Here is a 25,043-nt window from a genome sequence, read left to right as displayed (position 1 = left end):
AGGGTAAAGGTGCTGATCCCACGTATAATAACTGTGCTGTTCTTCCTCTCCTCTGGTTTATAAAGCTCTCTGTGTTTCTGAGGAGCTTCATCAGAATCAGAAATGTAAAAAAGAGGCACGACAGCAGACAGAAGCCCTGTTTCACGCCGGCGGAACAACAATGCAGCGCTTGTGCAAAAGATCACAAACTGCAGTCAAATACATTCAAATAATCAGAAGAAGAAAAAAGAGTCTACTGTGATTCTCCTACAGAGACTTTATATATTCATATAAATGAATTCAAATATTTAAAAAATACAGAGAAAAGAGCAGAAAGCAGCTAAACGGACCCAAACCGGTTTAATATATACAACTCTTATTAATGAATAATTTATTAAATAGACACTGATAATCCCACAGTGAGGGATGATGAAGAAAACGAGGCGCTGAACTAAATTTGTAAAATTGTTTGGGGCCTAACAGCACTGAAATAGATTCTTATAAAATTAATATAACTAATAATAATAAAGTAATTTGGTAACTAGGTTGTACAAAACACTGAGACGTTTCTACAGTTGTTTTAGTAAATCTTGGAGCAGCAATTTTATATTTTTTCCTCATCTTTTACCAGGTAATTCATATTGTAAATAGGAATTTGTTATTAAAAGGAGAACTCTGGTGTGAAATGGACTTGTGTTTTAATGAAACAGAACAAGTACCAACGTTTATTAAATAGCCTTCTCTGTTTTCCTTCAGTTTCCCAAATACAGCATTTTTACCTGATGCTCCAAACAGACTCTCAGTGTTCGTGATGCAGCACAGAGTGTCTGCTGTTGATAGTTTCTTCTTTAACCCAAAAACCCACCTAAAAAAACATCGAAATAAAGGTTTTATGAATCATATCTACAGATGTTTATGCACAAAATTAAAGAATGTTCTGGATTTTTACTGCTGAAAAGAAAAACAAACAGACGTTATGATCACGACACTTCTTTTCTCCCTGCATTTACGACCAGCAGTGTTTGTTTCTTAAAATAGTTTTTTATTTGTGAATTTACATGGATTAGCAATACAATCTAAAGCAAGTCCATTAGATTACAATTTATACGTGTTTTCACAGATCGAGGCTTGGCTCACACTCGCATGCCAAAAAAAAAAAAAAAAAAAAAAACAATAATAATTCCCTCTGATATTGAGGACTACACAGAGAAAAGGAGCGTTAGTTAACAAAAATTAAACAAAAGAAAAAGTGCAAACGGTCAGAAAATTAAACAAAAAAAATTATATAATAATAATAATGCACGTTTGTTTAGTTGTGAGCCATTATTGCTCAGAAAATTATTAATAAACGTCTGTAAACTAAGAGAGAGAGAATACTGAGATACAATATGAAGGGAGGAAAGAAAGAACTGAAAAGAAGAAGTGATGAAAACATGAACATGAAACAAAGGAAGCAATAAAACATCAGGCTTTTTAATCCCTCCCTGCATTTTTATACATCCCTCTATTTCTATGTGGTCGTACTAAAAAGGTCCAGTTTGAGAGGAAAAAAAATAATAAAAAGAAATTATTTTATGCTAATTCTTTAAGATTTAATAAACAAACTATTCCTTCAAATCTGAGCCTTGTTTAAAACTACAGGCTCTTCAGAAACTCCGCCCACCGGCACTGAATAACCAGCAGTACTTTATAATAATAGAATTAATCTCAAATATCTCAAAAAAAGAGTTTTATTACATAAAACTGATCAGAAATTTGAATTTCTAGTGTAGGGGGCGGGGCTTGTCTCAAACAAAACATTCAAGTATACACTATACTGCCAAAAGTATTCAATCAGATTCAGATCCATTTCACTAATCACTACTAAATATTTCACAGACAACCGTCAGTGATATTACAACACAGTGGAAGAGAAACGCACACAGATCAAACTTCCTAACCTCCAAACTTCACGCGTTCTTCAGGTTAACTCAGGAAATTGAGATCTTTATGTGATTTAGGTTTCTGTAGCCGAGGAGATCCATCCGAACCTCACGTCACCAAACGCAGCGCCGGCGAGCGCACGTCACTTCTGGCAGTTTCTACAGGACGAACCACCAGCTAAACAGAGAAAAACACGGGGCTTGTGCTGAACGAGGTGTTTTTAGATCCTAGCACAGGGGGCGGGGCTTGTCTGAACTTGGGCAGCTAAGTTAAAATAAAAAAAATAAAAAATAAAAAAGCATCCCTCTCCATGTCTCTGCTTCACATTGCTCGCTGGGATTGATCGTCTCGAACTCTGAGACTTATCCTGTGGAAACCTGGTTCACGATTCTCTCTGAACGTCACAAAACTCTTTCTTTTGATTGGAAAAGTCGCCTTTCTGAAAAACACGCGACTCTGAGCTGGACTAGCTCCTTTAGCGTTTAGCTTAAAACAACATTAAAGTACAAATCCGCCCGTCTGCACGCGCTCAGTCCTCACCGCCAGACTGAATAAACAAATCCTACAGACATCAAACCCTAACCAGAGTTCCTCACCGACACCGAGTCCTGGAGGACGACCGGGTTACGGGACCAATGGCTGACTGTCCCATCAGAACCTTGAGGACACGGGTCACCATACAGACTGCTACTGAAACCACGAGATTTCAAACCAATCCAACATCGAACCCCACGACTGTCCCTGAATGTCCCCAAATGTCCCCAGTGACCTGGAGAAGCTGTGGGACGAGAGGCGGCAGAACCAGCAGCTCATGAACAGCAGTCCAGTGATCAGAACACCCTCGGGCCTGAACACACACATCCTGTTTTTGTTAAAACTTTCGTTTTTCACTCATTTTGGACGCGTGAGATTTCTGAATGAGCCCAACAATTAAACTCCTCCAGTTCAAAAACCTTGTATCTTGTATTGTCTTCAGACTTCTATGGCTTTCAAACCCTCTTTAAAAAATAACTAAACTGCCAAAAAAGAAGCCGAAACCTGAAACCAGTCCCCTGCTGACTCCCGTCTCTCACCTGCTGCATTTTCTCACTCTGGGATTCATTTTAACCGTAATAAAAACTACAAATATATAACGCATATACTTTAGCATAGCTGTATAACCCTCACATCCACCCCCACCTCCACCTGCTCCGAACATCCACCTGCCTCCAACGTTCTGCAGTCTCAGAGACGCCAACCAATGCTGAAATCATCTATATGCATTTATATTTATATTTATATATATGTACATATACATACACTACAATAAAAGTGCAGCACAAAAATAAAATATATATCATTACATCACTCATCCTGTTCTTTAACAGTTTCTTTAACTCATCCAGTTTCAAAAACAAGTAAAAACAAGTAATATATATGTTTGTGTGTTTAGTAATCTGAGTTATAATAATAATAATAATAATATAGCTGAGAAATATCAAGCATCATTACATAATCAGCTTTAGAAACGTAGACTGTAGCGGAAAAACAAAAACGACAAAAACAAGTAAAAGCAAAAGCAAGTTTAAAACAGAAAATCTGCTGTAAAACTGCAGAAACGAGTAGAAAACAGAGCAGAATTTTACCAAACTGAGAGGAAAATGAAACTCGCTGACGAGTCGAACTCTAAAACAACTAAAAGAGACTGAAATGAGAAACTTCACTAAAACGTGATTGCTTTTGAGTGTTTGGCAGCTCGAGATTCTACACAGGATTTTCAATCAGATCGATCAGAAAGAGAACGAGAGGGAAAAGGTGGATTAAAAAATAAAACCCTGTAGAAAAATTCCAAAATAAGAGTCCAGTGTGTGATCTGTCTCTGCCGTGTGGTTAAACCAGTAAAACTCGACTTGAGGCAAAAATCAAACATCGTGTTTTTAGAGGGGTATAAAATAAGATAGAGGAGGAGTCAGAATAAACAGAAGAATAAAAAAGAAGAACACAGTGGTTTCAGTTTAACAGGAGCGCTGCAGTACCTGTGCAGAGATGCTTTACTGAAGAAAGAGCCAGTTTCCCAGGACTAATTCTCCCTCTTCTCACTTTACTTCCATCCAAACACACTAATAATCTCACCAGCCAAAGCTGCCGCCCACTTTCACACCTGAACACCTCCACACCTGAACACTTCCACACCTGAACACCTCCACACCACGCTAATCTTCTCAAAAACTAACTGAAAATGTGCCAAAATATTTTTTTCAAATAACCATTTGTTTAAAATGTCAAATAAAATAAAGAAAACTAAATGTAAAAACATAACAGTAGACAGAGAGACAGACAGACAGACGAACAGGCAGGTAGACGGATGGACAGACAGACGAACAGGCAGGTAGACGGACAAACAGACAGACAGTCAGACAGACATACAGACAGACAGGTCGTGGCTCCCTCAGGCTTCCACCTTCTCTTTCTTTTTGTTCTTCTTCAGAAAGGAGGGGGTTCTGAACTTCTTCTTCTTCTTGTTGGGGGATTTGGAGGGCGAGCTCTCGGGGGACAGCGCCTCCTCGATCTTCTCGCCCGAGCGCACCGTGATCTCCACGCTCTCCACGCTGGTGGTCAGCTGACTCATGCGCTTGCTGAGCTCCTCCTCGTCTCCGTGGTCGTCTTTACCGTTGAGCAGAAGGTTCATGTGGTTCTCTGTGTGGAGAAACAGAAACGCTCAGAGATCTCCAATCTAAACACGACTGAAGCACCAAAACATAAAGATCCTTTACAGAAACGGAACCATAAAGATCTGAGTCTGCAGAACCTTTAAAACAGTAAAGAACCTTCACAACTTTAAAATGTTCTTCACACTACTTTCCTCACATCACTACTTTAACAGAAGGTTCAATTTAAACTGTTTTATTCCAAAACTCATCTGGAATTCTTTTGTTTAATTATCTGATCCTGAAGTTTGATTGGTGAACCTGTAGACCTGAATCAAACACCAGACAGGACTTATTTTAGATTCTGGATATTAAATGTTATTAGAATCTCATTTTGGATTTTAATATAATAAGAAATTCATGCTGGATATTAACCCAATAGAACCCGTGGTGATGTGAAGTGGATAACAGACCCTTTAAATCTGCAGTTTAAACAGATCTGCAGAAGATAAAATGCTGAATCACTCTGTGGTTTAATGCAGGGATTTTAAGTGGAGGAACAGCCGGACCAGAGCATTCTGGGTAAATGAGTCATTTAAACAGTGAGTGAAGTTTCAGAACTACAGCTGCAAGCATTTCATCAATTGCTGCCTACGACTGCTTACCTGTACCTGTCTAACCTACATCTATAACTCCTCCCCTCTACTCCTCCATCCAGCTCCTCCCCTCTACTCCTCCATCTAGCTCCTCCCCTCTACTCCTCCATCCAGCTCCTCCTAAATGACATTAATATAACATTACCTTACACACACACACACACACGCACGCACACACACACACACGCGCGCACAAACACACGCACTTCCAGTGGAACAGTGGTGTACCTTCTTTAGCAGGTGTGTGTTGTGGTGACTGGGTTTGAGACACAGACTGGGAGAGCGTAGAAGCATCATCAGAGGTTAACTGATCCTCTTCTGCAGGACCAGGAGGGGGATTAGTGAACACAGACAGGCAGACAGACAGACAGAGAGACAGACAGGCAGAACAGGTTAGAGGAAGACATGCGGGGGGTGTTAGCTGGACTTTATGTAAATTCTGCGTGCAGGAATTAAGCTGGTAGTTTTCATCAAACTCACTGAACATCATATAAACTAAAACTCATTTAAACTCTCAGGAATCCTTAAATATATCAAACTCTGCTCTCTCGGACTCCGGCTGCTGATGGTGTAACCGGTCCCCTCAGAGCGCCGATATATATTCACAGTACTAAACGAGGCTCTCCTGTAACTACACTGACCACTGCCCTCAGACACACAGCCAGGAATCAGCCAATTAAAAACACAAAGCATTCTGAGTTCTGAGGTAAAATAACAGGGTGATAACAGGGTGTTAAATGTGAAATCCATTAGTTAAACTAAACCATTTATTTTATGTTTTTATGTGATAAAAGCATGGAAAGCACCATTAAAGTTCCCAAACAAAACCACTGCCTTTTCTGAAGATCCTTTTTCTTTAAAAGAGCAGATTTATGTCATAATAAAATCATCTGGGACTAAAGGAATTAGCTAAATCCAACTTTCAGCAAAATTAAAACATTGATTTCTCTGTATTATAGTGATTACTCTGGTCTCACCAGGAAACAAACACTAAAGAACCCACAGTGGCGAGACAGAACAGTTTCTACAGCTTAATTTCTGCTATAATAAAAAAAGACCCGAAAAATTATTCCTTTAATTTTGTTCACGAAGGTGTGTTTTGAATTTACCATCAACTCCCAGGTGGTGGTGCTCCACTCGTTTCTTGTAGTCGTCCAGCTCTCCTGCGTTCAGCTCGCTGAACGGGTTCGGGGGGAGCGGCTCGGCCTGATCCTCATCTCCTCCTGAGTACGGCTGGAGGAGGAAACACAAACAATAACAATACATACTGGATCTACTGCACTGTACAGTCCAAACATCCGATCAAAACACCCAAACATCCAATCAAAATTCATGCTGTTTTAAGAGTCAAAACAAACTAAAAAGTGACTCAATCAGACGTGTAACAGTGCAGATCAGTCAGGGTGGAGAAAACGCACTTAAACATGATGATGGAGAAACAAAACTAAAAACACGACTCTGCAAAAACTTTACACTGAGCAGCATGCAGAGACCCAGCGTTCTCACCATTCACTCAAACTGTGGTTCTACCTGCAGGAAAAATGCACTGACTGTCGAGAGGCATAAAAAATCCATTTCATTCATGATGAGATATTCTCATATATTTCATTGCAGAATAAAAAATAGTGATTTATAAAACTGTGATATTGCGTGGCTGTGTGATTTTCACTGCCGAAATAAAAAAAGGTCTCACTCTAATATTTGGTTAGACCTTTAGCTTTGATTGCAGCTTTACATATTCACTGTATCATTGTTTCAATAATCTTCTGCAACGTCACAAGGTTTATTTATTCCAGTGCTGCTGCATTAATTTTTCACCAAGATCTTCAGCAGCACTGATGATGGTAGAGTCTGACCAACCGCTGCACAAAGCAGCTCTTCTCCATCCAGAACATCCCAAAGATTCTCAATGAGGTTAAGGTCTGGACTCTGTGGTGAACTCTCTCAATCCATGTGTGAAAATGATAAAATGATGATCTCATGCTCCCTAAACACGGAACTCTTTCACAATTCCAGCACCATGAATCCTGACACTGTTATCTGGGAATATGGCCGTAAACAGGTGAGGAGGATGATCATCACATCACAAAATCACAGCAAGCAGCATTCAACCAACCGTAACACATTACCTTTACACAGATCCGCTCCTTTAAAGCAAAACACACAGCCTCGTTACATTCCATAATACACCACACAGCCACTTCATTATGACCACCTCCCTGTGCTCTACACTTATTATTCACTAGATTCACTCAGATCTACTGATCAGAGCTTCTGTAGTTCTATAATTACAGTCTGTAGTTGTGTTTCTCTGTATATTTTATTTTCTCCTCTTTATTTTCACCTGTTCTTTATCACTCAGAACTCACACTGCGAGCTGGACGTTTCTGTCTATTCTCAGTGCTCTCAGTGGTGTTTAAAAACTCCAGCAGTACTGCTGAGAATAACCCCCCACCACCCAACTAATAATAATAATAAAAATAATAATAATAGCTGTATCTGCTCCACTCTGAACTACAGAGTGAAATATATAATCAATAATTTAAGGAGACTTCATTTTTCATTCGTATCACTTGTGGTACATGAGGTGGAATTAAATTGTAGTCTTATGGTTCAGTTCCACCTAAAGATAAAATAAGAATTAAATAGATACAGATAATATAATTAGCAGAGTGGCTCAGATGAGAAGATGCAGAATTAAGGAGTTTTATTATAAAATCTTCAGTCAGTGAATAAAACAGATTAAACAGTTCTTCACTGATAGAAACTGAGAGTGCGGCGCCCCTAGCAGACCCGCCGAGACAAGCAGCTACAAGTTTATACAGGTTTAGACAGGTTTATACGGTAGTTAAAAGCTCACCGGCGGTCTCTCCACCACGATTCCCGCCAGCTTCTGAGACTGTGGGCCGGCCGTCATCATGTCGAATCGGTTCTGCTCTCTGATCTGAAACAGAAATAAAGGAGTGAATATTTCAGCCGAGAAAACTAGCGTTTAAAACACAAAGGAGATAATTTTAATATAAAACTGTGCAGTTCGTCCTAATGACTGGGATCATCTGCTGATAAATAAAGATAACGGCTTCACAGAGCCAGGAGTTGTGCAGAAGCTTCGCTGTTTTTATTCTTTAAATAAATATTAATCATACAGTAAATAAGCACTAGAACTGTATTTATCTGAATCTATATTCAGGAGTAAATATTAAGTAAGCAAAGAAGAGATTTTAGCTGCTTAATTGTAAAAATGAAGGTTTAAGAATGTAAAATACCCATACTGTCATATCCTGTAGTAGTAATAATATTAATACTAATAATTACATTATACATTTTTTGTAAATTTTGAGGAAACAAACTTAATAATTGTACTTATTGAGAAAAGCCAATTAATGTGAAAGAGCTGTTTAGTAAACCTTGTTTAGATATGCTGATTTTATATTTTATTTATGCAGGCTACAGGCCTGTTACATCATCTTATCATACATCATTACATATGTTTATTTTTTAAATGAAATATTTATTCAGGATTTTTTTACAATTTAAAAAATTCTGAGTATTCTTAAGGACCAGGGATTAATTTAAGAGCACAGTACTGGAAAAATAAAATACAAAAAAATTAGAGATAGAGACAGACAGACAGAGGGAAGGTGGTGCTTTCACTCACTTTATTTCTCTTTGCTAGAACCTCGTTGGGGTTTGTGTTCAGAGGAACAAACTGGTTTGGGTCTTCAATACGAATCGGGGTCCCACTGCTGCTGCTGCCGTCCTCAGACTTCATCCACTGAGAGAGAGAGAGAAAGAGAGTTATAAAATTAGAAATATTGAGTTTGGCTAATTGAACATGTCTGTTTTCTGTAAGATTAGTGAAAAATTTAATTATGGTGTTGCTCTATGATTCAAACACAAACCCAACACCACCAAACACACTATTAAATCTATTAAATCTCTATATCATTAATACTTAAATTAGCCACTAGAGAGCAGCACTAAACCAGCTTTATCCAGGCATGTCTTCCTCTTTCTGCAGAAGATTCCAGCAAGCACTCTGTTTAATGCTGGGTTTTATTAGCATATTTTAACAGCTGCAAAGTTTAATATGTTTAATATGTTTAATATGGGTATTTCAGTACCAGGGTGCGGATGCGCGCGCTCTCCTCCACGCCTCCGTCGGTGACATTGACCTTGGTGTAGCAGTTGGGGGAGTTGAGCCAGCGGGTTTTCTCCCTCTGGTGCCGCTGCTGCAGGAGTCTGAACGGGAGGCGAGGAGTTTCGTCATCATCAAAGGAGAACGCCGTGACTGTGGCCGGGATCTCCACCTCGCTCTTGTGCCGCGGTTTGTCTCGCACGATCGGGTGGCGATAAGCATAGCCTGTCCGATAACCCTGCAGAAACACCGCACACTCTCAGATCACAAAGCACTGATCACCACAGCACTAATCACCACAGCACTAATCACCACAGCACTAATCACCACAGCTATTTACAAAACAATAAAGAACTAAATCTGTATCTGAAAAACACGAATAATTAAACTCTAACGCTGCTCTCTTTACAGCAGGACCTCCTGAGGAGCACCAGACCACAGGGGGCAGTAATATTAAACTCACTGTACAGTACTGTGATCTTAATTTAGAATGTTATAATCACAGCACACGCAGCTCCTCCCAGAACCTCTAGAACCCCTTTAAAACAGATGGAGAACCATTCCAGGTTCTACCTCATGAATCCACTGAGAGAATAAAGTAGAGAACGGGCAAATCTGGTTTCAACGCATCAAAGTATCTAAATTATAAAACATATTCTGGTTTAACTTAAAAAAAAAAAAAAATTCATTCAACTACATGTGCATTTTATTCTAGTTTTGATGTCTTCAGTATTAATCTACAATGTAAAAAAATAATAACAATAAAGCATAAAAAATAAATAAGAAGGGGTGCGTCCAAACTTTTGACTGGTGCGTTAATTAAGCAGAAAAAGCAGAAAATATTAATTTTCCTTTAAATGAGTAAATAGATGCTCAGCGATGTGATTTCTGCACCAGCCCACACTGTGATGGTGATGCCCCAGTGATATGTGGTGTAGCTGTGGTGCAGCCCCTGGTGCAGCCCCTGGTGCACAGTCTGGATGGAAGGCTTTTTTGACTGGACAGAACCTGCTTTCGGTCCCTGATGATGAAGATTTAGACTGAGGGTGAAATTTACCAGGTTATCCAGCATCCTCATCAGAGACTCGAACTCCAGTTCTCCGATCTTCCACTTGTTCTGAGAGGCCATGTTAACGCCGGTTTGGGCCACGCCCTGCGTCCGAGACCTATACTTCTCCAAATCCAGAACGATCAGGTTCTCCACTCCTCCAGCGCAGGAGAACGCGTTTACCTGCAGAGACAACAAACCACACGCTTCAGACCAACCAAAGCCAAAATAGGGAGACTTCAGACCCTAAAAGCCAAAATAACCAACTAAAAATAAATCAAATGAAGACCAATAATAAAATGAGCTGAACACTGTGAGCCGGTGAGCAGATCACCACAGCAACCACAAGATTCTGAGTTACTCCAACTTCAGCATTAAAGCACTTTGGTGAAAAGGAGTGATTGTTTTAACTGTAGAAAAACCTACAGAACCAAGTGAGAGCAGGTCAGTCTGAATTATGGAGATTTCGAGGCTTTTATTAGTAAAACAATCAGCTGATCCAGCTGGAACAGATCCAGCCTTTTGCTTCACACAATCAATTCTCCCTCAGTTCAGTGACCAGGATCACTATTACAGAACTAGAGCACCAATAAGAGAGCGAGGCTGCAGAGCTGACGGAAAATAATGAGCATAAAATAACCACACAAAAAAAAAAAAAGAAAGTAGGCATGGCCCAAGAAAATGTTTTTTTTTTTTTTTTTTTTTTACACTGGATGCACAGTGCAGAATCCTCTTATCAGCCACTGGACCTCTTGTGATGCTGGAGAAAATAAAACTTCAAATTTAAGCTTTTTCAACATTTAAAATTTTGGAGCTTCTATAAAAAGTCTTTTTTTATTAAAGGTTTTCAGGGACCTGAATCTGGTTCTTCTATGGTAGAATTTCCTTTTTCTGGATAAAGTTTCACACACTTCTACCCAGATAAGAAGCTCACGTGGGTTGCCAGGTTGACACACAGTGGTAAGCAACGACGAGTCTTATTCTGTAGCTGTGTATCAGTTAGTACATCCATTTCTATGTCTAAAATGTCTGTCTTTCCTACTACTGTACAGAACCCTCCTGTTCAGCAGAACAACAACCAGCTTGCCTGTCTCCAGGACGGCAGCACACTGTACTGTGTGCTGTTGTTTTCTATACCTGGCAACCCAGGGTGTGGAAATGGGACTGGGGGAATGACGGTGGGCAGATTAGGAGGATAAACTGTACTGCGCAGTTCAAATAAGAAAATACTGGCTGTAGCTCTGCTGATAGGAGCTGCCGAGTGTAAACTAAGGTTTCTCTAATATCTGCTGATATATTGTGATCATGAGTTAAAGAAAATAAAACCTTAACACTGCTTTAATGTCTTGTTTTTCTCCAGAGTTTCAGTCCCAAACTGATTATTAGAAATTCCTCTAAAACTCCCTGTAACAGAACACATGCTGCTGCAGCGCATTCTTCTGCAGTGAACGCAGCATTTTAACAAGAGAGATAAGAGGCTGAGGGGGGTGAGGGAGGGGGGGTGCAGGGTGAGGGAGGGATTGAGAAGGAAAGAAGAAAAAGAAGAAGAAGAAGAAGAAGAAGTATAAATTCCTGCACATTACGCAATTTTTTCCATACAGCGACACAACGAGAGACGTAGGGCAACTCGAGCATGAGCCAAAACATTATGATCTATTTACTGCTGCTCCTCCATGTTCCACCCATACAACTCCCCCCAAGACCTGAGAATATCTGGCAACAAGACATTTCAACAAATTCCAGATCCTTAATTCCTGCAGATCCAGGTGAGCTCATTGGTGGATGGGAGTCAGAATGGGGCTGCTGGAAAGTTTTTACAAACCCAGCAGGGGGCGCTGCGCTGTGTTATGATACAATAATCAATAATCAATTCTGAGAACAAAGCAGACTTTCAGACAGGTGGAAAAAACCTACCAAATAAAAAGTGGGCAGGTGATTGATTTGTGGGTGTTAGTAATCAGGCTGAGCTTTTCCAGGCACAGAATTGAACTCTAGTCTGCCACAGGAAGTGCAGTGCTGTTATCCACTATGCTACACAATGTAAGTGAGTCTTCATGATGTGGGTTGTTGGTCATACAGATATTTACCTGGATCTCACAGGCCAGCTGAGCCGTGTAGATGTAGTGAAAAGCTTCCTCTATAGTCTCCCCCAGAGCCACCACTCCATGATTCCTCAGAACAAGAACCTGAAACACACAGAGTTACAGGAGATCATTAATACTCTATACACTCAGTTTAGATAAGGTATACTGAAACAGTATGGCTGTGTTTATAAATGCTAATTTTAATTCTTAATCTAATCCAACCCTGTGTGAGAAAGTGTTTCCCTGTGAATCTAATCGAAATCACCGATTTACTGATAACCGATAACCGAGTCTCTCATCTCTTTGGAAGAATTTAGTTCCACTCTTCTTTACAGAATTACAGTTTTAATTCAGTAACATTGGAGGATTTTCCAGCATAAAAGTCCTGTTTAAGATCATTCACAGCCTCCCTCCAAAGCCTTCATTTAATTTTATTAACCCATCCAGAGGTAAAGCTGCTGGTGAGCTTCAGATCATTGTCCTGCTGCAGAACCCAAGTACACCTGAGCCTAAGGAGACAAATCGATGGGGGATTTTTCCCTTATTTAAAGAAATCCTTTAAAAACTGGGTTTTGTGTTTTTCAGGTTATCTTTGTGTGGCATTAAATTTTGTTTGATAATTCTAATGTCAGTAAGATAAAATTGTGTGTGTGTGTGTGTGGGGGGGGGGGGGGGGGGGTGTTACCTTAGCTGAAGGTCCGAGAGCTTTCTGGAGCTCCACTCTCTCCTCCTGCTCGTCCAGGCTGCCCTGATAGTTAAAGTAGGCGATATCCCCCAGAATCAGAGCCTCCTGAGAGATCGGCAGCAGACCACACTTCATAGACGAGACCTGCAGAACACCAGAGCACTAATCACCAACACACTAATCCTACTGTAACACTGTACATCAGAGCACTAATCACCAGCACACTAATCCTACTGTAACACTGTACACCAGAGCACTAATCACCAGCAGACTAACCCTACTGTAACACTGTACACCAGAGCACTAATCACCAGCAGACTAACCCTACTGTAACACTGTACACCAGAGCACTAATCACCAACACACTAATCCTACTGTAACACTGTACACCAGATCACTTATCACCAACACACTAATCCTACTGTAACACTGTACACCAGAGCACTTATCACCAGCACACTAATCCTACTGTAACACTGTACACCAGAGCACTTATCACCAACACACTAATCCTACTGTAACACTGTACACCAGAGCACTTATCACCAACACACTAATCCTACTGTAACACTGTACACCAGAGCACTTTTCACCAACACACTAATCCTACTGTAACACTGTGCACCAGAGCGCTAATCACCAACACACTAATCCTACTGTAACACTGTACACCAGAGCACTAATCCTGCACTAGTACTGTAACACTGTTGAGTGCTGGTTTGATTGATTCCTCTGCCATATGTAAGTGCCCCCCCACACCACAGGTACTCTGTCTAAGTCTGGGTTTGTTTCACTAGTGAAGCTGATGGTGATACTCACGGCTGCCGTGACGGGGGTGTGTATGTGGACGATGCAGCGTACGTCCGGACGCATGGAGTAGATAGCAGCGTGAGGACTGAACCCGGCCGGATCCATCCTCAGAGTAGTGGAGCCCTGATCCACAACATCCCCCAGAATATTCACCTTTACCTGCAGAGAGAGACACACACACACACACACAAACACACACACACACACACACACACACACACGAAAACACACACAGAGTTATGGTTTGTGATGGTGAGGGCTGGTGTTAAGGGTGATGTAATGATCATGTGCTTTAGGGAGGATCAGAAACACCAGCAGATCAGTCCTCCTGTTCACTCCTCCTCTTTATTACTACAAACTAACAATAAAAGAGTAATACAGGGAGTACGGGGAGACTCACTCCGCCGGCCGCATTCCTGCATGATCCTAAATTCTCCTCCTCTACTGACCACACACACACACTACACACACACACACTACACACACAGAGTCCTGAAGTCGAGACATAAAAAGATACAGATCAGATCAGAGTCTGAGTCACACGTGTTCACTCCAGTCCAGACACTGAACCACAGTACACTATTATGATTTAGTTCACTGAGTTCTATAGTGTGTAAATTAACACTATACCAAAACCCTTCCAAAAATAGATTCACTAAAATAATAAAAACACGCCCCTTTATTTCACACAAACACATCTACACAACAACCCGCAACGTCTACACACAACAACCCGCAACGTCTACACACAACAACCCACAACGTCTACACACAACAACCCACAACGTCTACACACAACAACCCACAACGTCTACACACAACAACCCACAACAACCCACAATGTCTACACACAACAACCCACAACGTCTACACACAACAACCCACAACGTCTACACACAACCCACAACGTCTACACACAACAACCCACAACGTCTACACACAACAACCCACAACGTCTACACACAACAACCCACAACGTCTACACACAACCCACAACGTCTACACACAACAACCCACAACGTCTACACACAACAACCCACAACGTCTACACACAACAACCCACAACGTCTACACACAACAACCCACAACGTCTACACACAACAACCCACAACGTCTACACACAACCCACAACGTCTACACACAACAACCCACAACGTCTACACACAACAACCCACAACGTCTACACACAACAACCCACAACGTCTACACACAACAACCCACAACGTCTACACACAACCCACAACGTCTACACACAACAACCCACAACGTCTACACAACAACCCACAACGTCTACACACAACAACCCACAATGTCAACACACAACAACCCACAACGTCTACACACAACCCACAACGTCTACACACAACAACCCACAACGTCTACACACAACAACCCACAACGTCTACACACAACAACCCACAACGTCTACACACAACAACCCACAACGTCTACACACAACAAACCATAACATCTACACGCAACAACCCACAACGTCTACACACAACAACCCACAATGTCTACACACAACAACCCACAATGTCTACACACAACAACCCACATCTACACACAACCAACCCACAACATCTACACACAACAACCCACAACGTCTACACACAACAACCCACAATGTCTACACACAACAACCCACAACATTGTGGAAAACATGGTCACCATAGCCACATAAAAAAACACATTAAAACTCTGTTAAGAACAGTACTGATCACTGAACAGCGGAACACGAGGACCTCGGTCACGGGTACAGACCATCCTGCCTGAGGCACACACACTACACACACGCACACTATACACTGCAGACAAAAACACACACACACACACACACACACACACTACAGACAAACACACGCCACACACTACAGACAAAAACACATACACACACTACAGACAAACACACACACATACACACACACACACACACACGCACGCATGCATGCATGCATGCACACACACACACACAATATACACTACAAACAAACACACGCACACACACACACACACACACACACACAATACACTACAGATAAATACACACGCACACAATACACTACAGACAAAAACACACACAATACACTACAGACAAAAACACACACAATACACTACAGACAAAAACACACACAATACACTACAGACAAAAACACACACACACACTACAGACAAACACACACACACACACACTACAGACAAACACACACACACACACACACTACAGACAAACACACACACACACACACACACACACACAATACACTACAGACAAACACACACAATACACACTCACATACACAAATTTGCCAAAACAGCAACAGCTGTCAAAAGGTCACAAGGTCAAGTTTAACAAGCTACTATTAACAGTCACATTACACTCACGCACTCACGCACTCACAACTCTACCCAACACTATTTCTACCCAGGTTTTCTGGTTAACTGTTAATAATGTAAACATCAGAGAAAAACAACTTTAATGTTCAGAATTGTCTTTTCATGTTTCAGCAACATCATCTCAGTTCAGACTGAGGGAACAGTGAGGAGGAGGAGGAGGAGGAGCTCCTGAGGGATTATGGGTAAAAGCCTGGAGCAGAAATGAAGAATAAATGTGTGTTTTTACCAGACTGGAAGCAGAAGCCTCGCCGAAGGACAGTCCTCTGGGGATGATGAGAATGTGGTCCTGTTCCTTGCTGACACGAACCTACACACAGACACAAACACACACACACACACACACACTTAGTTCTTCTGTCTAAAAACATCCATAAACAGCTGTGTTGTTCCAGAGTTAAATAAAGCAGATTAATAGAATTTCCTGCTGAGAGTCTATAAAAAAAATAGCACTTTTATTACGAGAGAAGATTCACACGAATCCCAGTCCAACTTCTGGAGAGAGAGAACTGAAACTGCTCCATCATCTAACCTCAGGGTATATACCCCTTTATACTCCTCTATACCTCTCTATGGTCCTCTATGCCCCTCTATACCCCCCTCTATACCCCCCTCTATACCCCCCTCTATACTCCCCTCTATACTCCCCTCTATACTCCCCTCTATACTCCCCTCTATACTCCCCTCTATACTCCCCTCTATACTCCCCTCTATACCCCCCTCTATACCCCCCTCTATACCCCCCTCTATACCCCCCTCTATACCCCTCTATACCCCTCTATACTCCTGATAGGAGCTGAGTGAGAGTACTGAATAGTAAATGTGGTGAATACTGAAAGTGGAGAATAAGTGGAGAATAGTGAAAGTGCTGAAGAGTGAATGAAAGTGGTGAATAGTGAAAGTGGTGAGCAGTGAAAGTGTTGAACAGTGAAAGTGTTGAACAGTGAAAGTGTTGAACAGTGAAAGTGTTGAACAGTGAAAGTGTTGAACAGTGAAAGTGTTGAACAGTGAAAGTGTTGAGCAGTGAAAGTGTTGAACAGTGAAAGTGTTGAACAGTGAAAGTGTTGAACAGTGAAAGTGTTGAGCAGTGAAAGTGTTGAGCAGTGAAAGTGTTGAGCAGTGAAAGTGTTGAGCAGTGAAAGTGTTGAGCAGTGAAAGTGTTGAGCAGTGAAAGTGTTGAGCAGTGAAAGTGTTGAACAGTGAAAGTGTTGAACAGTGAAAGTGTTGAGCAGTGAAAGTGTTGAGCAGTGAAAGTGTTGAGCAGTGAAAGTGTTGAACAGTGAAAGTGTTGAGCAGTGAAAGTGTTGAACAGTGAAAGTGTTGAACAGTGAAAGTGTTGAACAGTGAAAGTGTTGAACAGTGAAAGTGTTGAACAGTGAAAGTGTTGAACAGTGAAAGTGTTCCTCACAGTGATGTAGGAGCTGGAGAAGTGTGCCCAGCTGAACAGGTCCACCAGTCGGTACAGTGCCGCCAGTTTACAGCGCGTCTGCTTCTCCCCCTTCACCAGGTTACTGAACTCACCTCCAAACAGGTCGTTTATCGGGGTCACCATCCCCAAACCTGCAGACAGAGTTTCAGATTAATCAGATTAATCAAAAACAGACCTTTAATTAACTACAGAAACACAGGAGCAGATCCTTCAGCACAATTACATCCTTCAGCGGCTGTAATTTAGAGGAAAGTGTTGAAGAACCAACATCAGAATCCTAATTCAAATCATTTCTCTTTTTACCAGCAAAACAGCACTGATTTTATAAATATATGGTGGTGATTCTTCTTCATTTTTAAGTTTCAACTGCGGGACATAAGCTTCTGCCTGTATCTCACAAACATAAATTACATCCATCAGATTACTGTAAAAATTGTATTACACCTTTTCATGGGAAACACTGAAGATACTTTAATACCTGGGGCGGTCCTGATGAGAGCCAGTTTCATCATAAAGTTTTTGATGGTCTGTAGAATTTATTTTTGTATAAAGCAGCAAAGGTTTGAACATCTGATTAATTTATGAAACTGTTGAGATTATTTTGCGTGTCCACACTGTAAATATATTACTGAAACAATATATTTAAATATATTCAAAAACAAGTTATGTGTTTATAAAAGTGTCAGAAACCACATAATCCAATTTTATTAGATTTATAACTCAGCACTCAGGGTAAAGTTATTTATTTAATTATTTTTCAGTACTTTTTAAACCACATTTCACTGGTATTGTCAGTGTAAAGGAGTAAACATGTTCTGGATCTGATTATTTATAGAACATGAAGCTCAATATGGAATCAATAGTGTCCTGCAGAGCGAGTCTCGCTGACCTTGAAGAGAAACATGTGTGTCACAGGGCTGCAGGACCAACATGTCAATACTAATCTAATACAGAATAGAATCAGCCAGACTGAACATCATGCTAATAATGATCGGCTAAATGAAGAGCCACAGGCTGAAGCACATGATAAAATCTAAATGCTGATCTGTTTAACCTTCTCTTCATCACTGTTCACTTATTACAGCTGATCTAATGCACTTTATTTATTGGTGGATCTTTAATGGTCTCAAATGATCCACTGTTGATTCTGATGCTCTTGCTTTAAACGGTTCTTTGGGAGATGCTGCAGAAATCCGCTTTAGTTCTGTAGAGAATCATGCGCATAATTTCTTACATAACTGCAGTTTTTTTTTATTTGGAAACAAACAGCACTATTTAAAGTGATGCAAAGGCAGCGTTTATATATAAACATTGTGTAAACATAAGCTCCTATATTTCAGTTCATGAAAAGTGTAACATAGTGAACACTTGTGTGTATAGAGCTGTATTGTACTGCATGTGCTTCACAGGCGATGTCACACCATTACTGATTAAATATATTCCTATACTAAATACTGAGCTAAACGGCTGTTCAGGTGCAGTTTAATCTGATTAATTTCCCGGATAATTACTGTAGGGTTGATCAAACCCTGTTTCTGCTGTTTCTCCATACTGAGCTGTTTAACTAAACTCGGTACCGGCAGCGCCTGCCGCTCACACTTGCACATCTTCACCGACACCACTGTGTATAACACAGAGATACACACACTTACTGCTTCCTGTGTTAAATCAGCTTTAAACTGTGCAGATATGTGCTCTGGTCTGGAATGCAGAACCTGCTTGCTTCTGCATCAGACAGCTCCGACCAATTCTCTATACTTGACTTTTACTGAGCAAATAAGTCATTTTGTGCGTAAGTTTACAGTGGACCTGTGCCTCGCTCTGCCTCCAGCCGAGTTACGTCTCCGTTATGAGCTCCCTCTAGTGCTACAAACTCAAAGTATAAATATGAGTTTGCTTTTAAATCAGAATGTAAATGCAGATATTTCAGTGTGAACACTCGTATTGTGAAAGTGATATGCGGACAGGAGGTAGGTACTCTGCTGGAACGCTGGGGTGAATTGTGAAACTGACGGGAGGAAACACTGAGATACTCACTGAGGGGGGAGGTGGAGAATCCGGCGATGGAGCTGGACATGAAGAAATCAGCGATCTGACGCAGAGCGAGGAGACCGGCCGGGTTATTACCCTTATTCATCTGTTCCTGGATCAGTCCCTCCAACTCATCCTTAAACGCCTGAGAGAGAGAGAGAGAGAGAGAGAGACAGAGAGAGAGAGAGAGAGAGAGAGAGAGAGAATATGTTATAGATCACAGCAATGTTATGATGCAGTGCTGAGAGTTGTGTTTATTAAACTCTACAGTTAAATTTATCCTGTGGCTTCAACTCAGACCCATCGAACACTGCTGTGCAGATCCACCTTCAGTTCAGTCAGTCCTTCCTACCTCACCTACATCATCAGCACCTGACCCCAGATCAGCCGGTTCACTGATAACAGGCTGCACACAGTGATGACAGGTATCAGGTGTGTTACTGTAAACCTGCTCACACAACCTGTAATTATGATGTGTTAACAGTTCAGTATCACACAGATTCCTGAACTCAAAACACAAATTACAGCACACACACATGTGCACACACACACACACACACACACACACAATCTCCTGTAGGCCCACAGTACTCCTGTAGGGAGAGCTGATAAATATCAGGTTCAAATGTTGAGCGTAAGTTATGATGCTTGGTGAAAGTTTACTCAGTTTAAACACTGTCTGTTTAGCAGCTGAGAGATACGAGCTGTACAGGGCTAGAACAGTCGAGCAGATTTATATCCACTTCTGTTCACAGCGCACTGAGCCTTCATTCAACCAACAGGCCTGAGGTCAGTCTGATTTGATTACGGCTGGCCGTTATTTACGTCACCCTGCATTAGGAAATCAAGCTGCACCAGCAGAGCGAGGCAGATAAACCCTCACAGCACAGCGATCAGCTATTTAACTAAACACATTAAACACCAAGTTACCCAATTTAACACACTTTATTATATACAAATTTCTACAATTAAATAAATAGACAGCACAAACATTTCTACTACCTGCTGTAACATTCTCCTATTTCTCCAGAAACACGGTAAGACTTAAACAAATGTCAAGAAATTATCTGAAAATTCTAACAAATTACTTCAACAAATTTCATAAAATTATAAACATTAACAACTTGCTTTAACGGGTTTCAAAAAAAGGCAACAAAACTCCTTTAACATCCAGCAAACAGTGTAAACAAACAGCCAATTAAATTCAACAAGATTAAATACAAACAAACAAAAAAATTAAAACACAAAATTCAAAAGAATATTAGAATAATAAGAAAAGTATTTAAACAAACGACCAAACAGGTACAATGTTCTACAGACTGAAAAATTTGCAATATAGTAAATACAGTTAAAGTGAGCTCAGCATCACGTTTACAGGAACAGTGGCGGCGCGACGAGACTCTGAACGCTGGAGCTCTGCAGGTCTGATGGGAGGAGAGGGAGGGACTGAGGAGGAGTGTGAATATTTAAGGAGGAAGGAGAGATGATGGTGCTCTGGACTGGAAGTCACAGATTAAACTCTCGCTAAAGTGGTTAAACATCATCAATACTGCAGAACTGCAGGAACCGAACGGCGGTTCTAGATCTTTCCACCGCCCGGAGAGAGCCGACCTACTTACAGCTTCTTAAAACAAAAACCAGCCAGCAGTCACGAATCTCAGAGAACAGGACAATAAAAAAGCAAATATGCCCTAAAATCTGAGATCAGTCTATATTTCTCTAATTCATCACATCCTGAGAGATGAGTTAAGAATTACAGCATCTCTGTACAAAGCTTAACGTAGGAGCTTCTCACTCACAGGAAGCTGCTGTTCCTTGTTTAAATGCTATATGGAACTGCAGAGCTGGTGCATTAGAGCGTACACTCAGTAGCAGCCCGTGTTTAACTCCTCAGCTAGAATATATTTGTAGAATTTGTAGGATTTACATCTACATTTACATACACTAACCAGATTCCCCTCTTGAGAGTGCATCTTTCAGGCCATGCAGTGAGGAGCTGTTAGTGCAGCAACACAGGACAGCAAACAACCAACAGCATTAGAAAGATAAAGGAATCACATTTAAAACAACAGAGTACGTTTTCAGGACCGGATAAGCATTTAGTTGTGTTTCCACACACACACACAGAGAGAGAGAGAGAGAGAGAGAGAGAGAGAGAGACTGTAACAAAGGTCAGAGAGGAGAAGCTCTGTGTGGAATAGAGGGAATTCTCCAGCGCGAGAGTTCTGAAGGACGTCTGACCACAGAATAAATTTAGATTTACTCAGTTTAGCCTGCGGTTCCCAACTTACAGCTGTTTAACTCAATTCACTCCCGTTCTGTTCACATTCATTAAGTGGTTTTGCCTCATAGACAGAACCAACCACTGTCCCATTCAACACAACCAACCAATCACTAGAGATCCCCCAGCCCCAACAGAGACCCCCGGCCCCCGCAGAGGAAATCTCCACACGGTCTGAGTTCTGATTGGGCATTGGCTCAGGTTCTCTCTCTCCTTCAAACCAGACGAGCCTCCAGCTCAATAAACCACCAACTACACCTTACACACACAACCACCATTCAGCCTGTAATTACACTAACACACACACACACACACACACACTATCTACTGCTCCCACCACTACACACTAACACACACACACACAGTCTCGCACACAGTCTCGCACACAGTCTCGCACACAGTCTCGCACACAGTCTCGCACACAGTCTCGCACACAGTCTCGCACACAGTCTCGCACACACAGACAGCTGGGGTTCATTGTGAAAGGGAGGAAGAGTAAAGGGAGGAAGAGTAAAGAGATGAAGAGCTGCTGTAGTGACGCTCAGCAGTGAGACTGCAGTAAATCTCCCTGCACCACAGCACTTCAGCCCCGCGGCAAGAAACCACGGCTGTTCTGTGTGTGTGTGTGTGTGTGTGCCACACCCCTCAGAGTTACTCTGGTCAAACAGCGCAGCAGAAATACCACAGCAGCTGCCCAGTAAACACCAGCGATACCACAGCATCACCCGTCAACACACACAACACACACCAAGGACCACCAGCACCATCATGGAAACCAAAGAGTACAGTCTCAGGACTCCATCACAGCTACCTCAAATACCATAATCGCCTTATACCCACCTAGCAACTCCATAGCAACCACCTTGAATCTACACAACGTTTACCTAGCAACCTATGGTACACCATAGCTACCACTCAGCGCACAATAAGACCCTGAAGCTTACACTGCATGTTCTCTATGAGTGTTTTCACACCTGCAGCTCTTTACTCTGCTCCAGATCAGCTGAGAACTTTGTTTACTTGGAATGTTTTCCTTCACGTTTTTCTTCTTACTGTGTGTGTGTGTGTGTGTGTGTGTGTGTGCGTTCTTACAGGGCTGTCCAGGATCTGTGTCACTCTCTTCTTCTGCTCCATCATGTGGAAGTCCTGCCGCAGGTCCGGGGACATGTTGCGGTTGCGCTGGTACTCCGGGTCGTTCTCGTTGATCCGGTCAAAATATCTCTCCTTCTGAAGCAGGCTGGGAGGAGGCGTGGTCACCACCCCGGCACTGACCTCTCCACTCATCTCCAAACCTCTGCTGATCTCTGAATCACCTACAGAGAGAAACAGAGCAGGTCGTTATTGGGTTTAAAGTTATTCACTACATTGTAGAGCTGCAGAAAACCAGGGAAGAACACTGAATTTTCCATTTTTAGATGCATCTCGATTCAGCCGAGACGATTCTGAATTGATTCACAAATGACCAAAAGTGACTTTCTAGATGTTTGCTCTAATTCAGAACGTAATGATGAAAAAACACTGAAACACTGGAAGTTTATTAACTACTGATCATTACTTTACTTTAAAAGTATCAAATATTGATTCTGTAGTAATTCAGTACAGAATAAAAAGATGCACCAAGACGCAACGATAATCGTTTTACATTATTTACATAAATATATTAGACAGATAAGATGATAATTTGACTCCTACAAATAAGTCATGAAGTGAGATGTGTTTTCTATCAGTAAATTAAATGAAATTTATTGTACATGCTCACATTGCAATGACCAAGCAGGACAATAAGCTGCCCAGCCCTTATACACTGTTATTAACAGTATTATAATTACTGCAGTGTAATGATTATTATAGTTAGTGCAGTGTAACGATTATTATAGTTACTGCAGTGTAATTATTATAGTTACTGCAGTGTAATTATTATAGTTACTGCAGTGTCATGATTATTATAGTTACTGCAGTGTAATTATTATAGTTACTGCAGTGTCATGATTATTATAGTTACTGCAGTGTAATTATTATAGCTACTGCAGTGTAATTATTATAGTTACTGCAGTGTAATTATTATAGTGTCATGATTATTGAAGTGTAACTGCGCTGGTGTAACTGCGCTGGTGTAACTGCGTGGCACAGCAGGTTTTATTTAATATTCTGAGGTTATAAATTTAGTCGCTGCTCTGGGGACCCTCTGTGAGAAGGTTTCTCAAAGAGTGTTTGAATCTAAAAGAATAAGAATCTGGTGGTGATCCTGAGGAGTAAGGAAGAAGAATTATCTAAATAACTAGTAGGTCTTCTTACAGTTTCTAGTGAAGAGGAAAAATATTTGATCGGCTAATATTTAAGTCATAATTTAGTAATTCCTGAGACCTGATCTGATCATATTCAGCAGTTAAAGGATTACAGCTTCTTTGAGTGTGAGGCTCATAGTGGGAGCTTCTCAATCACAAGATGATATTGTTCCTCGTTCATCGTTACATGAAGGAAAAAGAAAAAGGTTTAACGCCACTAACAGGATTGCCAACTTCCAAGTGCATCTTTCAACCAGTACAGTGAGTAGCTATTAGCACAGCAAAACAGATGACCTAACAAACACTGGTAACCATATTTAATCACCACCAAAAGTACAGCAGAGACAGAGGAATAGGTAAAGAGATCACATTCAAAATGTGTTTAGCACAATACAAGCAGGTCTTAAATAAAGAATTTCACATTATAAGACGATAAAATAAATGCAGAGCTCATTACAGCAGCTCAGTACAGTTATGTACTACCAGGTCTAACAGGAAAAGGTAATGTGAAAACAGAACCTGGTGATGATGATCAGTTCCTACAGCCCAACCAGACTGAAGCTCAACCAGACCAGAGACTGACAGATAACCTCATCTCTCACACACAGATTTGAAATGCAAAACAGAGTCACACACACAGACACGCACACAGACACACACAAACACACACGAA

The 25,043-nt window shown here is 41.1% G+C and overlaps 1 protein-coding gene across 5 annotated transcripts in view; it reads right to left on the bottom strand.

Annotated features, from left to right (window-relative positions):
- Positions 1-1,000: 1,000 nt before the first annotated feature.
- Positions 1,001-25,043, bottom strand: part of add3a (adducin 3 (gamma) a) — a 31,743-nt gene continuing 7,700 nt past the window's right edge. For 2 of the 5 annotated variants that reach the window (XM_049471105.1, XM_049471102.1), the window contains exons 2-16: positions 23,178-23,398; positions 19,811-19,949; positions 17,753-17,904; positions 16,574-16,654; positions 13,960-14,109; positions 13,141-13,284; positions 12,459-12,557; positions 10,381-10,554; positions 9,310-9,561; positions 8,844-8,960; positions 8,046-8,129; positions 7,315-7,332; positions 6,295-6,418; positions 5,414-5,503; positions 1,001-4,578 (exon numbers count right to left, since the gene is read on the bottom strand). In XM_049471105.1, coding sequence (XP_049327062.1) covers positions 4,331-4,578; positions 5,414-5,503; positions 6,295-6,418; positions 7,315-7,332; positions 8,046-8,129; positions 8,844-8,960; positions 9,310-9,561; positions 10,381-10,554; positions 12,459-12,557; positions 13,141-13,284; positions 13,960-14,109; positions 16,574-16,654; positions 17,753-17,904; positions 19,811-19,949; positions 23,178-23,369 — 2,064 coding nt within the window. In that variant the 5' untranslated portion in view covers positions 23,370-23,398 and the 3' untranslated portion in view covers positions 1,001-4,330. The remainder of the gene's footprint in view (positions 4,579-5,413; positions 5,504-6,294; positions 6,419-7,314; positions 7,333-8,045; positions 8,130-8,843; positions 8,961-9,309; positions 9,562-10,380; positions 10,555-12,458; positions 12,558-13,140; positions 13,285-13,959; positions 14,110-16,573; positions 16,655-17,752; positions 17,905-19,810; positions 19,950-23,177; positions 23,399-25,043) is intronic. The other 3 variants (XM_049471104.1, XM_049471103.1, XM_049471106.1) reach the window with 3 other exon arrangements.

Source organism: Astyanax mexicanus, chromosome 23 (genome assembly GCF_023375975.1).
Source record: "Astyanax mexicanus isolate ESR-SI-001 chromosome 23, AstMex3_surface, whole genome shotgun sequence".
NCBI classification, from domain to species: Eukaryota; Metazoa; Chordata; class Actinopteri; order Characiformes; family Acestrorhamphidae; genus Astyanax; species Astyanax mexicanus.
Note: the sequence above shows the minus strand (reverse complement) of the source record. Positions and strands in the feature narration are given on the sequence as shown.